This window comes from Oncorhynchus mykiss, chromosome 26 (assembly GCF_013265735.2).
Source record: "Oncorhynchus mykiss isolate Arlee chromosome 26, USDA_OmykA_1.1, whole genome shotgun sequence".
Taxonomy (NCBI): Eukaryota; Metazoa; Chordata; class Actinopteri; order Salmoniformes; family Salmonidae; genus Oncorhynchus; species Oncorhynchus mykiss.
Genome location: NC_048590.1, coordinates 34,852,035 through 34,866,743, shown reverse-complemented (window position 1 = coordinate 34,866,743; position 14,709 = coordinate 34,852,035). Strand labels below are relative to the sequence as shown.

The 14,709-nt window shown below is 42.8% G+C and overlaps 2 protein-coding genes across 2 annotated transcripts; both read right to left on the bottom strand.

The window, feature by feature from the left end:
- Positions 1–3,639: 3,639 nt before the first annotated feature.
- On the bottom strand, positions 3,640–6,668 carry LOC110506708 (growth arrest-specific protein 1-like). Its single transcript, XM_021586524.2, has one exon. It carries the CDS (start codon positions 5,820–5,822, stop codon positions 5,079–5,081), a length of 744 nt encoding a protein of 247 aa, XP_021442199.2. The 5' UTR covers positions 5,823–6,668; the 3' UTR covers positions 3,640–5,078.
- A 1,078-nt stretch (positions 6,669–7,746) lies between these two features.
- cplx3b (complexin 3b) lies at positions 7,747–14,256 on the bottom strand. The gene is made up of 3 exons (XM_036964466.1): positions 13,727–14,256; positions 9,652–9,739; positions 7,747–9,398 (listed from the first exon to the last, which is right to left on the bottom strand). The coding sequence occupies exons 1-3, from the start codon at positions 13,882–13,884 to the stop codon at positions 9,174–9,176; spliced, it is 471 nt and encodes a 156-aa protein (XP_036820361.1). The 5' UTR covers positions 13,885–14,256; the 3' UTR covers positions 7,747–9,173.
- Between the last annotated feature and the right edge of the window lie 453 nt (positions 14,257–14,709).

Sequence of the window (14,709 nt, the reverse complement as noted above, 5' to 3'; positions counted from 1 at the left end):
AGACTCAATTGAGCTCAGGTGCATCCTGTTTCCATTGATCATCCTTGAGATGTTTCTACAACTTGATTGGAGTCAACTTGTGGTAAATTTAATTGATTGGACATTATTTGGAAAGGCACACACCTGTCTATATAAGGTCCCACAGTTGACAGCGCATGTCAGAGCAAAATCCAAGCTATGAGGTCGAAGGAATTCATAGAGCTCCGAGACAAGATTGTGTCAAGGCACAGATCTGGGGAAGGGTACCAAAAAAAATCTGCAGCTTTGATGATCCCCAAGAACACAGTGGCCTCCATTCTAAAATGGAAGAAGTTTCAAACCACCAAGACTCCTTCCTAGAGCTAGCCGCCCTGCCAAACTGAGCAATCGGAGGAGAAGGGCCTTGGTCAGGGAGGTGATGGTCACTCTGACAGAGCTCTAGAGTTCCTCTGTAGAGATGGGAGAACCTTTCAGAAGGACAACCATCTCTGCAGCACTCCACCAATCAGGCCTGAATGGTAGAGTGGCCAGTCAGAAGCCACTCTTCAGGAACAGGCACATGACAGCCCGCTTGGAGTTTGTCAAAAGGCACCTAAAGACTCTCAGACAATGAGAAACAAGATTCTCTGGTCTGATTAAACCAAGATTGAACTCTTTGGGCTGAATGCCAAGTGTCACGCCTGTCACCATTCCTACAGTGAAGCATGGTGGTGGCAGCATCGTGCTGTGGGGATGTTTTTCAGAGGCAGCCACTGGGAGTCTAGTCAGGATCGAGACAAATATGAACAGAGCAAAGTACAGAGAGATCCTTGATGAAAACCTGCTCCAGAATGAGCGCTTAGGACCTCAGACTGGGGTGAAGGTTCCTTCCAACAGGACAACGTCTCTAAGCACACAGCCAAAACAACGCAGGAGTGGCTTCGGGACAAGTCTCTGAATGTCCTTGTGTGGTCCAGCCAGAGCCCGGACTTGAACCTGATCGAACATTTCTGGAGAGACCTGAAAATAGCTGTGCAGCAACACTCCCCATACAACCTGACAGAGCTTGAGAGGATCTGCAGAGAAGAATGGGAGAAACTCCCCAAACACAGATGTGCCAAGCTTGTAGCGTCAAACCCAAGACTCAAGGCTGTAATCACTGCGGTAAGTGCATCAACAAAGTACTGAATAAATTATCTTAATACTTATGTAAATGTGATATTTCCGTTTTCTATTTTTAATAAATTAGCAACAATTTTTTTTTTTTAATTGCTTTGTCAAAATGGGATATTGTGTGTAGATTGATGAGGAAAAAACAATTTAATCTATTTTAGAATAAGGCTGTAACGTAACAAAATGTGGAAAAAGTAATGTGGTCTGAATACTTTTTTCCGAAGGCACTGTACTTGTAGTTCGGGTTGAAATGTAAAACTTGGTCAAATAACATTGTGGTCTGAGTGTAAGGTTTCATGGATGTCTTGGTGAGTCTGTCACTGCCTGTTGGAGGCCCACTGCTGTCTCGTGGCCATGTAGTCACCATTTGGTTCCCTCTCCTGAGGACACAGCTGGCCCATTTCCATAACGTAAGGCGAGGAAGCCCTAATGTAGTCCAGAGTAGCTGGGCGTGTAGAGGACTGGCAGGAGCACCAGTAGAGATGGAGGTATACTCTATAAGAGAATGCCAAAATGTTGAATAGTCAACCACTATGCCTTTTACCCCTCTGACCCCCTTACCAACCAACCACAGCCCTGTGGCATTGTGGGTTTAATTGGCCTCCATTTCAGTTCAGCTCCATCATGAGCACTTGTACCCTTTCCCCCTCTCCTGGGTCTCTATCAGCCTCTGTTGGTACTCCTAATGGGACGACGGTGGAGCTGTATTGACATCAGCTAAAGTTATAAAAGGGGGGGGGGGGGGGTTAATCCGTAAGGAACTAAGGACCCCTCAACTTCCCAACCCCCAAACACACACACATCAACCATTCACTGTGGGTAGACTGCTATCATGAATAGAACATTGTACAGATGAGAAACAAAACTCTCCCCTAAATCCCTGTGTCACCCCCTCTCCTAGACCTGGGGGCAGGCAGGGGTTTGTTTCAGAGAAACGTTGAATAAAGATAATTTAGAAAATGGGCTCCAGCACACTGCAGCCTCTGTAAATCCTCCCTCTGCCGTCCCCCACTCACCCCAAGGCTCCCCTGCTTCTGTTTGTTTTGATTTTGTTCCCAGAAGCTGAGTGGAGGATTTGAAGGAGGGTGAGGGTGAGTTAGAGTTGGACAACTTTGAGATGCATGGCGATGGTTAGACAGATTGGCTGAGCCAAATTAGGAGGGTCTTACCTCAACTATACAGAATCCCTTTCCCTCCCTTCCGCTTCTAAATGCACTTTTTAACAATCTAAAGTCTGTTGAGAATTACATTATTTTCTAAACAAAATACTTGCTCGTAAGTAAGCATTTCGCTGTGAAGTCTACACGTTATATTCTGTGCATGTGACCAATCAAATTTGATTTAGGTGAAGATGGGAATGGGACGACTTGGTCAGTCTATTGTCAAAGGAACTATGAATTGAACACAGATATCCTGTCATGACTTCAAATTCCACATCTTGACTCGTTCAAACTTAGATTACATAACACTTCCATACAGTTTGTTAAGGACCTGTAAATAGATCATTATTACTATGAGCTATTTGTGCCAAAGATTTATATTTACCTACTAACCTACCTAAAAGGTTATTAGCAGGATTTAGGAGATTAGTAGACACAGAAACACCCATTGCATTCTCACTGTGTTATAAAAATGATACATTCATTAATGTGCTATATTTCCATAGTTATTTCTCTGAAAAGGTCATTGATGACCAAGAGAACTGAGAAGCACTGTAAGGCAAAACGACCAAATGCACAATCCTGCATTCTCAAGAGTCGTGACTGACCTTTCAACACTGACGCAGAAAGTGCCATTTACACACAAGTAATTAGGTACAATTTACCTGGTAGTTTCCTAGACACAGTGTCAAAGGAAGCAGTAACTTAAACCTGAAATGTCTCAAAGAGCACAGAGAGTCCTGGCCTTCTCTTCCAAATAAGATGTATTGTGCAGCCAGACACTTAACATTCCTGCTTGGGTTTCAGTTACACTGGGCCTGATCCCTAAAGTATTACACAATGCTGGTATTATGAAGGGTACACAGCAGTCACACAGTTACTTTTCAGAAGCCACCGGAGGCATTCAATTAGATGCAATCACTCTGTTCTAAATACGTGTCTCTAAAATGTTTTTAGGAATTCCAGGGAAGATGGATGATATGAGAAGACAGTAGTGAGAGGTCCTGTTTTGTCTTTTCATGTAAAAGTTGCTATTGCCAGGACTACCAGAAATGCAAGTGTATCATTTCAAAGATCAACGCAGTAGACATTCAAACCGATTCAATGTCTGCTGGTCCTTTAGCTTTGCTTGGCAATGGCACATTTTCAGGCGACACGTGACTTTGGAGCCTGATCCAAAATGACATTTTTCCCTTATTGAACATTCCAGTCTTCTTCTCTAGTTCCAGCAGTTACATTTGCCTATACTTTAGGTCTGATAGTTTTGGTGTGATGTTTTATTTAGTTGGGGGTTGGGAAACATTCCTACTTTTGAATAACATACAGGATGTCAAATAAACAGTTGGACTTTTTGACTCACACTTAATCATTTTATTACATAAATTATTTTCCATATATAACAAGTATCCATTATTTCTTTCCACACTGGTTGAGATGACAAATCTACCTGCAGAATTGTTTCAAAAAACATTGTTTTTGTACATGTAAACTACTGCCATATTATTCATGAGGTGGTGTATTGACTGCAAAGTCACAATGGACAAATTGGACACTAATTTACAGCATTAATATATGACATATAAATGTAAAAGATAGATTCCTTATTTTATATATATATAATTTAACATCAACATGACAGTTACATTTCCCTATGAACCAGCATCTACCCAACAAGGTGAAATAAAAAATAAATGACATTGACGATCATGACAAAAACAAAGATTAGTTTAGAAAAACTTCAAGTGACATCTTGTAAAGATAATGACAAGACACGGGAAGGATTAGCTTCATAAAAAAATAATACAATAACTTCGTAGCCTAGATATTTAGCAAGAGGGGAAAAAGCTAACTGTCAAGCATGTTTCTGTCCTGGAAAGGAACCCATTACACTTTATATGAAATGAATAATAAATTAAACTAGGCCTATTAACAAGTAGCTTATGTACTGCTGTTCATAGTAATAAACTGGTATTTCTTATTTTTTTCTGAGAAAAAACACTAGTGCCTCTTCTTTTGTCCATATAAGTCTATCATAAGCCCACATTCATCTTGTAGAGGCCAGTCTATAAGGAGAAGGGTGACTTCTTGCTTTCAATAAAGAAAGGGGGTCCCTAAAGGGGGAGAGTGGGGGGACATTTTAAATAAAACTATCAAGAGTGGGGGGGGGGTGTCATGGGGAGTAGGGGGCTGCTGGAGAGGCACTTCAGTTAATTTAACTAGGCCTACTTGATTCTAAACCCTTGTCTGTTCACTGGCAGTTCCCCACAAATATTTGAAGTGTGATGGCTACAACAATGCAGAGGCCCCTAAAATAGAGAGGAAAGCAAACAGAAACTGGACTGGTCCAATGTTTATCTTAAGTCTTAATAAAGCCACACTCCAAGGACCATTGGGACGAAACTAAACAAATAGGCACAAGAGTTTAAAAGGTAGCCCAGAAGTAATGGATGCAATGCCCAATGAGGAGTATTGTTACAATGAAGTCAAGTTTGGTTAATTTCTCCTTAAACAATCACTTTATGGATCTTTACACTCCAGAACAGTTTCGACCTAGGATATTCCATGAGTAGCCTAGGCCTAATTTGCTAATTGAATTGGTGGTCTGAATGTCCTGTCCATCATTGTGTCCCAGATTAAGGCATCACATCAAAATATGAAAAATCCATTAGGCCCATAGGAGATTACTAGGAGCACATAGTATTCCACTACACCAAACCCACGTGCTCATTAGATTGGACCCATCCCTGTCACAACGACAGGTCACTTTCAACAGACCACATTCATTTCTCAATAGAATATCCGAGTGATGCATAATAAGGCCATACAGCTCGACAACTGCGGGGAACTAGAATTTGAGTCAGGAGGACATATCTCCTCTGTTTTCGATTCATAGTCTTCATCCTCATACATATCGTCCATATCTGCCTGGTCTGAAATAACACTGTGGTCTCCAATCTGGCAAAGTTTGCTCATGTTCTCCTTGACTACCTCACAGAACGGTCTTTCCACCCCGTCGCACACACACTGGTTTAGTAGCATGCCATTTGGGATGAATAGCATCTGTTGTATTGTGGCCTTGCACCTGGACGAGCATTTCCTGCCATTGAAGAGTTGCCCACAGTAAGACAAGTAGGCTGTCAGGGAGGAGTGGCACCCGGTGTCCTCCTCACAGCGTTGACGGGCTTCTGTGCATCCTATCCCCCCCGCGTCTCCAGGATACCTCCGGGGGAGGCATGGCTCAATCGCCCGCTTTGCATCCCTACACTCCATGTCCTGACCACAGTCACACCTCTCGAGGTAAGGGCCATTGCGGGTGTGATTCAGTCTTATCAACGCGTTGATACAGTGGCTGGGGCATTGCCTCCTGGTGCCTCTGATGTTTCCTTCACAGGCGGCTAGATACTGGCTGTATGCAAGCTCACAGTCTGCCTCCTCATGGCATCGGAGCAGGGCTTGCCAACATATTAACTGGGCATCTAGCGCCAACAGCACCGATGAGAAGAGCGCCAGAGCGCTGCACCAACTGTTCATGCTGGAGAGAGCTCTAGTTCGACGATGCGCACATTTTCCTCCAGTTAGTGCGGGACAGCCAAGTCTTTGATGAATTTAAAACGTAATGTAACTAATAAACCCATTTAGTATGAGGCGTTTATGGTCCAAACATAAATGTGTTTAGTAGTCCTAGCTACAAACCTAAAGATGTCCCTCTGTCTCTCCAATACACGCTTGACAGTTGTGGAATAACAGTCTGTTTTATGAGTGTGAATGAATCCAGTCTGGAACGGATGAGTAAAAATGTTGAAATCCTTTGCGTTGATTCAGCTACCATACAAAGCAACAATATCCTCCGCAAAACTGTCACAGTCGTGTCAGTAAAAAAGGAACAAAAAGTGACCATATGCGCTGTCCAAAGTTCGGACACCTACTATCCACATTTCATGCCCTCGTTTGAAAGCATAACTCTTTTTACTCCTGTTTTCAAAATACTTCCAACTTTCTTGGCTTTAAAAAACGTTCATATTTTCCGTGTTCGGTATTCCATACTATGTTGGTTGAATTCATTAGGACTGCCTCTTCTCACTGTCGCATTTTCTCCCGCTATGTGTCTTTGTCCCCCTCTTGCAGTTACGCTTCACGCTTCGTTAATCTTTTCCCCGCAACACCCCTCCTTTTCCAGAAAAAGAAAGGATAGTTTGCCTTCCCCCTCTCCCATTTACAATCCTGGTCAACGATTGGTCGTCATTGAGGAGTTCGTGGGACTCATTTCTATAGCAACGTAGTTTTTGGCAATCTGCTCGTCATACAGGAAAAATAACATGTTTATAAATTTAATGAAACTCACGACCTGTGTGGTCCCCTTTACAAAACACGTCAACGTTTGGGGAGGTAGTGAGTGTGGGGCGCACACAAGCCCCCTAGCTGTCGACAGAAAGCATTCCATTGCTAGAAGCTCACATCTGCACCCACTGCTCCAATTTTAAGTGCAGAAAAAACAAATCTGTTCCTTTTTAACGATAACTCGAGGAGGGAAACCTCTATGAAAACCGTCGCACAGTGAGGGTTTCACTTAAAGTTATACTAATTGTCGCCCTGTTCACTCTCCCTCTCGCTCTTCTTTCTAGTGATTTTTAAGCCCTGATTGATAGAAGAGAATGGAAGAGAATAGTATTTTCTGGCCCGTTTCACCCCAATTGTGTCAGATTGGCCATGCAGTGGCACAGTGTCTTTCTAGGCTGAAGATTGTTCACGCCCTGCGCCTATCAATAGAGGTGGGTTTCAGCATCAATATATTTTACACCTCTCCCCTTTCACACCGCACTTGAAAACTACCAATAGCTCAGGCTTCTCTGCTATTCAAATGCTAACTAACGTGTTTTGAAAAAAGCGATTGGAAAAACCCGTAGCGACAACCGGGCTGTCTAGAAATGTCACAAAGCAGTTGCTGGCTGGCTTCTATCTGAAAAACACTGTACACTTTTGCAAAGAGCCTTTGATTCTGCCAGATGGCTGAGCTTATTATCAGACTTCACTGGAAGGTAAAGTTGCCACTAATAATGGTTATAATAAAAAAAATTAAAAAACATCATTATAAAGGTTAACTTAAAGAACGTGGTTATAACAATGGTTATAACAACTGTGACATAATCATTTGGCCTATCAGTATTGTAATGATAATAATTTCATGATAATAAACCTTGATCTGATATGGGGCTAATATGGATTTTGAATTAAATTCTGTTAGTCATTAATTCAACATTAATCAACAAACATTCCGATGAGGTATTTTTGTCTCCACCTAGTGTTCAGGACATTAGGTTTTGGTTTTATAGCCTCAAACGATGGCTACTGTAAATTATATGTTAGAAATCTTCCGTCCTGGAGTTTCTGACCAGATGGTCAGACAGGCTGGAAAACAAATGGAGAAACATGAAGCATACATCATAAAAATCTGTTTATTATGCTTTCAACAGTCAGTCAAAAATCAATACGGTTCATACAGCACTGAACAACAAAGATGATGTAAAAGAAGCAAAGAATGGACAGGAAACAGAAACATCATGAACAACACGTCTCTTCCTGAAATATCATCATGAGATCAACCTGAATCACCCCATAGGGTGACTGGAAATGAAAGAAGCTCTTGTTGTTGGCTTTAAAGTACCACTGCAGGTCACACGTCAATACAGAGAGAAATGTATAGGTGATCAGGCTCTGTAAAACTTGAGTAAGAGTTCATTATATTCACACTTGTTTGTTTTGCTTCATGGAACTGACAAGAAAGCACAAAGTAGCTATCACATAAAACAAGCGACTAAGGCATGTTCACCATCCTTTCTTCAAATGCTATTACTTGTAATGTCACAAAAGGACTGTTCAACTATTACAAGACATGAACCACTGTATTAAAGAAATATATATTGTATATTACTAAATAAGGTTGACAAACCCCTCTCCCGCTCTCACCTGCGTCTTTACTTAGTGATACAACAACAATTCAGACAAATACCAAGTACTCTATGTTCATATATGTTCATAGTATTGTGTACTTATTAAACACTATGACCAGCACTCAGCCAAAGGATTACATTTTCAAAGACAGCACTTGACATATCATAGCAGCTAAACGACACCAAACCACCGGCACAAAACAGCACTGAGATGGAGAGGTCAGGGGTCAATATGAGGACAGGTTAAAGGCCAGATTTGAAAGGTTAGATGGGTTGGCATTACATAGGACGAGCTGTCTCTTAACAAGGCCCCAACTAGTTAATGACCATAGACTAGATGGACTACAGAACAGGCTAACTGCAAATACACTTACACCTGCAATAGATATAACAGACACTTGGTTTGTAATGTACTGAATGTGGTCCCAAGACAAGAAAGTGTGATTTAGTCTCACACTTAATATGACTAGTTGATATACTTTGTGCCATTGTCTAAATGGTTTTCTGCAAAGGGTCTTTGGCATAAGACTATTACTCTGATTCCGCCACAGCTTAAGACAGTGTTTACAATGATTCCCCCACAGCTTAGACAGTGTTTACTCTGTTTCCCCCACAGTTTAGACAGTGTTTACTCTGATTCCACCACAGTTTAGACAGTGTTTACTCTGATTCCCCCACAGCTTAGACAGTGTTTACCCTGATTCCCCCACAGCTTAGACAGTGTTTACTCTGATTCCTTGGCCAGGAGCTGCTGCAGTATGTTTGTGTGTGTGAGGCAGTGTTGACTGTATGTGTGTGTATTCAAAGTAACATGACTATCAACGTTTGTACATGATCATAGATCACATGATATCTTACATAGATCCTTTGTTGTACAGATAAAGAGAGTAAGGGAGGGAGAGAGAGAGAGCAGGAATTCAGTCAGCCAGCCAGATCACATGAGATTGCACTTCTCAGCGGACTGTTTGAGGTCTTCCAGTGTGGCCTGGGCCTTGTCCTTCAGCTGGTCCATGTCCACATTCTGGATGTTGGTCAGATGGCCCAGGACAGACATTTTGGATTCCTCCTCCTTGTTGTCGTCAGCGATCATCTTGGCTAGCTCTGTGGGCAGCTCCACGTCATCCCCCGCCTGCTGGATCTGAGTGTCATCCAGCTCATTCTGGGTCGCACACACACACACACACACACACACACACAGGCCAGTGGGAGAGGGTGTAGGGAGCGAGGGCAAAGGAAAGGGAGAGGAATGAGATGATTGAGACATAGGGAGAAAAGAAAGAGAGTACAAACAGAGCACATTTGGATGGTGTTTTTGCTTCAAGGACACAACCTAGATCTGACCCTGTAAAACTGCAATAACATGTAGTAAGAAAATGCTTGAATCAAATATGCAGAATCAGTAATGGATGTACCTTTGGCAGTCTGTATTTGTCCCGGAAGTGACTTCTAACTGTTGCCCGCTCAGCTTTCTTCTGCGCAAAACTAGCATCTCGTTCCTGCCTGGGGAAAACCAGAGAGAAAAGGGTTAACAACGGCTGAAATAGTGTCGCTACATGTAATCACACAAACACACATACACACACATAACGTCTGCAAAGGTGGTATGATCTCGAGTCCTTACTCAAGTTGATGCTTCATAACAAAATCCTCCTTCATTCCACCTCCATAATTCGACTGAAGGATTAAGGATTTAACAGCAATAGTGGCGATGTGAGGACAGATGCTATAATGATCATTTAATTCATCCATAAGGCTTTTTGTAATGTCAACATGTCACGGTCTTTAGTATGGAACGTTGTTAGATTTGTTTGTAATGTGATGTATCACAAATGCACAAATTCATTGGTTACTATTAACCACATAGCTCGGCCATCGCAGTTAGAGTGTTGGGCCAGTAATGAAAAGGTTGCTGCTTCGAATACCTGAGCCGATAAGGTGAAAAATCTGCCGATGTACCCTTGAGCAAAGCACTTAACCCTAATTTGCTCCAGGACGCCATACTACTATGGCAGACACTGTAAACAACACATTTCACTGCTTCTATCTTGTGTATGTGACAATATTATATTTTTATACCACTGTGGATCTCTTAGTGAGGGCTGAAAGAAAAGAACACAGGGAGCCCACTGCTGAGCTGCTCTCTGACTCAAGAGTCTAGGCCATCAGAAGGTGGACAAGCAGCAGTAACACCTGGGGGTAGAGGAGGAGGGAGGGAGGCAGAGAGAGGGAGAACGACAGAGAGAGAGGCTGTGCTCTTGCAGTGAGACCCAGATGCAGTCTACTGCCGGTCCACTGCTCTACTGGGGAATTATATTCAGACGTCTACGATATAGAGCGGCATTGACTCACTGACTGACTAGCACTCATTTACTTCTACAGCTGCAACTTAGTGAACCCACAGAAACCTAGGATCACACCCCTCTACAGAACTCTACACCCTCTCAACCCAGAGCCTAGGACAACACCACTCTACAAAACTCTACACCCTTCCAACACAGAGCGTAGGACAACACCACTCTACAGAACTCTACACCCTCCCAACCCAGAACCTAGGACAACACCACTCTACAGAACTATACACCCTCCCAACCCAGAGCCTAGGACGACACCACTCTACACCCTCCCAACCCAGAGCCTAGGACGACACCACTCTACAGAACTCTAAACCCTCTGAACTCAGAACCTAGGATTACTCCACTCCAGAACACTGACTGACTAGCACACCTCATTTTACAGCTGCCAAACCAGTGAATATACACAACCTTGGATCACCTCACTCTACAGCACACCCAGACACCACAACACCCCATCACCATGTCCTCTGCCCTACACCACCATACAAATATCATCATACTGCAAGTCTTATGTTGAGGTAAATCAGATATTTATACTTCACCACCACGTACAGCAATACTGCAATACTACCCATTTGGTAACTCCAGCAGAGGGCAGACAAGAGACAGTTTGTGTTATCCATGGTAGCCCTCTTAGTATTACTCAAATAATCTTGGTCCCTAACTTTCCAATAATCAGATTAAAACAATCACTGAAAATGTGAAAATGTGATATAAACACCTGAATAGGATTTAACTCTTTCAAAAGACAAGACTAGACCTACACCTCGCACCAAACATTCCGGAGTAGACTCCATGAACCAAGGTGACCTATGTGATCATGCCAACAGTGTGGTCTGAATTACAGCATGACATCATAATGCATTCATACAATACTGTAAACAATGGCATGATACATGTGGATAGCCAATGACAAGGCCATATCCCTATCATTCAGGGGATACAGAGCCAGCCCTGGGCATAAGCAACATAGGTGGTCGCCTCTTGTTATGTCAGTCACTGACAGTCACTCAATTAGCCCATGTCAGCTAATATGTTTTAGATTGGTAAATTAGTCAACCTAGCTATCTAAACTTGTAGTAATCATGGCCGTATTACCAACCTGGCACGAAGGGCCTGACCTCCAGGGGGCCCCAATTGATTTTGTTAGACACTCTCATTCAGTTAGACCCCCCCCCCCCCCAACCAAATCTCGCCTTGGTCCCCCAAAAGGCTAGGGCTGGCCCTGAGAGGATATAAACTGAGTGTACAAAACATCAAGAACATCTTCCTAATATTGAGTTGCACCCCCTTTTGCCCTCAGAACAGCCTCAATGTGTCGGGGCATGGACTCTACAAGGTATCGAAAGCATTCCACAGGGATGCTTCCCACAGTTGGCTGGATGTCCTTTTGGTGGTGGACCATTGTTGATACACACGGGAAACTGTTGAACGTGAAAAACCCAGCAGCGTTGCAGTTCTTGACACAAACTGGTGCGCCTGGCACCTACTACCATACCCCGTTCAAAGGCACTTAAATATTTGGTTATTCCCTTTCACCCTCTGAATGGCACACATACACAATCCATGTCTCAGTTGTCTCAAGACTTAAACATCCTTCTTTAACCAGTCTCCTCCCCTTCATCTACACTGATTGAAGTAGATTTAACAAGTCACATCAATAAGGGATCATAGCTTTCAGTCTATGTCATGGAAAGAACAGGTGTTCTTAATGTTCTGTTCACTTAGTGTATATTCACAGTGGTATTACTGTTATCTTGCCCACTGTGAATGAACATGAGCATGTAAACCACCACACAGCAGCACATAAACCAGCGCTTTGTGAGAGCCAATGGTAGAGCACCTGATGGCACTGAGATGACGAGTCTTGTGCCTTCTCCTCTCAAGGACATCATATAACCAGAGGATGTCATTGTGACTCCTGTGCCTGATAACATGATTATATATGACATGCCACTGCAAACAACCTCATTCCAACAACCCTATACTCCTTGGATTATACAGAGCACTGACACCAGACTTTGTGCTATGATCTATTGTATGGCGGTAGCCACATTATAATAGCTCATCTCCTCTGAAACCCAGTGTAATGTATGATGGTATGGGATTGAGGTCAAAGTGGGCTGTGGATTGAGGGGAGTCAGTGGATGCTTCACCATGTCTGACATGTCAACAGTAAACAGGCTGTTTGTCCTGGAGCCTGGAGCCATGTGACCTTAAGCCAGGGTAGTGCTCTGTAGTAAAACACATTTCCTTTTAATGAAGTATACCTTTCATATAGATGCAGGTGTGTGTGGAGGCACTGCACATGATCAGACACATTTATTTGTTTATTTAAAAATAAAAAAAAATCCAGATCTATGAGCTTTTGTAGAGTCATCTGTTTCAAACCTTGAGGACATCTTCTCCTCTCACACAGGGGAATTTGGAGTAAAGTCAATTACATTATCAGATGTTTTATGATGTGGACAGAGGACAGTCTATGGCTATGGGTTTCTATGTTATACCCAGATAAAAATACATTTCAAGATCAAAGATACTCACATCAGACTCATTTATTCTGTTGAGGTGTCTACTCTTTGTGAACAAAATGAAGATGGAGGTCGACATCACAGGGACATGCAAGAAATGTGGAAAACTATTTGGAGAGCTCATTGAGGATGATATTCAATACATTTTTAGATAAATTGGACATAAAAATAACTGAATTCATGTTCTAGAATGAATCTAAGGACACGTATCAACCTGAAGCATTAGTATATGCCTATTGGGAAACGAGCCGTTTTACAGTATAATTGGGCATTAAACTCACTGTGATTACTGACACATTTTTGTTTCTGGATTAGGCTATTGCAAGAATTCCAATGGAAAACCGTCCTATATAGCCTAATTCTTGAAACCTTAAAGAAAACTCATGTATCGAGTGTAGCAGCTGTGTGGTGAGCTCAAGAGCCCGCCGTGGATCCCACTGATGCGTAAAATAGTGCTTGGCGCACTGGGGCTTGTAAAGGCACGCGCTCAGCAGCGTCTTTACATTGGACATCACACAGAATAAACGCCGCTTTATAGTACGCAACCCTTTCAAAATACATAGGCTATTCAAATGGATCGATAAACTTGGGGTTGCTCTTACTTTTCCTCCTCTAACTGTTGTTGATATTGTTCAAATTCCTCCTGGGTCATTCCTGCCGCTGCGGCTTCCGATTTCTCTCCTTCGGGCTTTTCCTCAGTCAAACCCCCGGTCAGGTTCTTCACATGCCCTCCCACCATTTGTTTCACCATAAAAGCCATCTTTCTGCCTCTTTAGAGTCCGTTAACCGACCGGGTCAGAACGTGGACCTTTGATGCGCTCTTGATGAAAGCTGAGTAAATCAATGGATATCCACCGAAGTGTCTCAAAAATATATGGAAAAAGCCAATACAGTCATCCAAATGTTTTACTCTCGACACTCCGTCGTGCACCGCAGTGAGCGATTGAGAATAGACGCGTTTCAGCACAAGTGCCAATGGACAGCTCCGCGTTGAGTGGGGAGGTTAGCAAGAGAGGACGTGGCTGCACAAATATCTGAGCCAGCAAGTTTTACTCTCAACTCTACCAATCGTGTTTTTTTTCCTAACCCAACCTCCAATCCACTCCCTTTGCCCAATCCCACGGATGGCTGGATTACGAATGCGCTTTCATGATGCAACCTAGCACCACACGTGGGTTCCGGTGATTCGCCTTCTTATTATAACTCACTATTGAGTATGACAGGCACTCCTCACGTTCACAACGGACTCCGGCAGAGACAGACACACGTGACGAGTGAACTACCGTGTCTACTAGTTGTTTTGTATGGTTTTGATGCCAGTGCGTCTTTGGGGGTCATTTTGTGCGCTTTTTTGTTGTTGTGAAAATCCAAGGGTTTCCGAACGCACTTATGTCATAAACTCAGCAAAACTGTGTTTATTTTCAGCAAACTTAACATGTGTAAATATTTGTATGAACATAACAAGATTCAACAACTGAGACATAAACTGAACAAGTTCCACAGACATGTGACTAACAGAAATTGAATAATGTGTCCCTGAACAAAGGGGGGTTCAAAATCAAAAGTAACAGTCAGTATCTGGTGT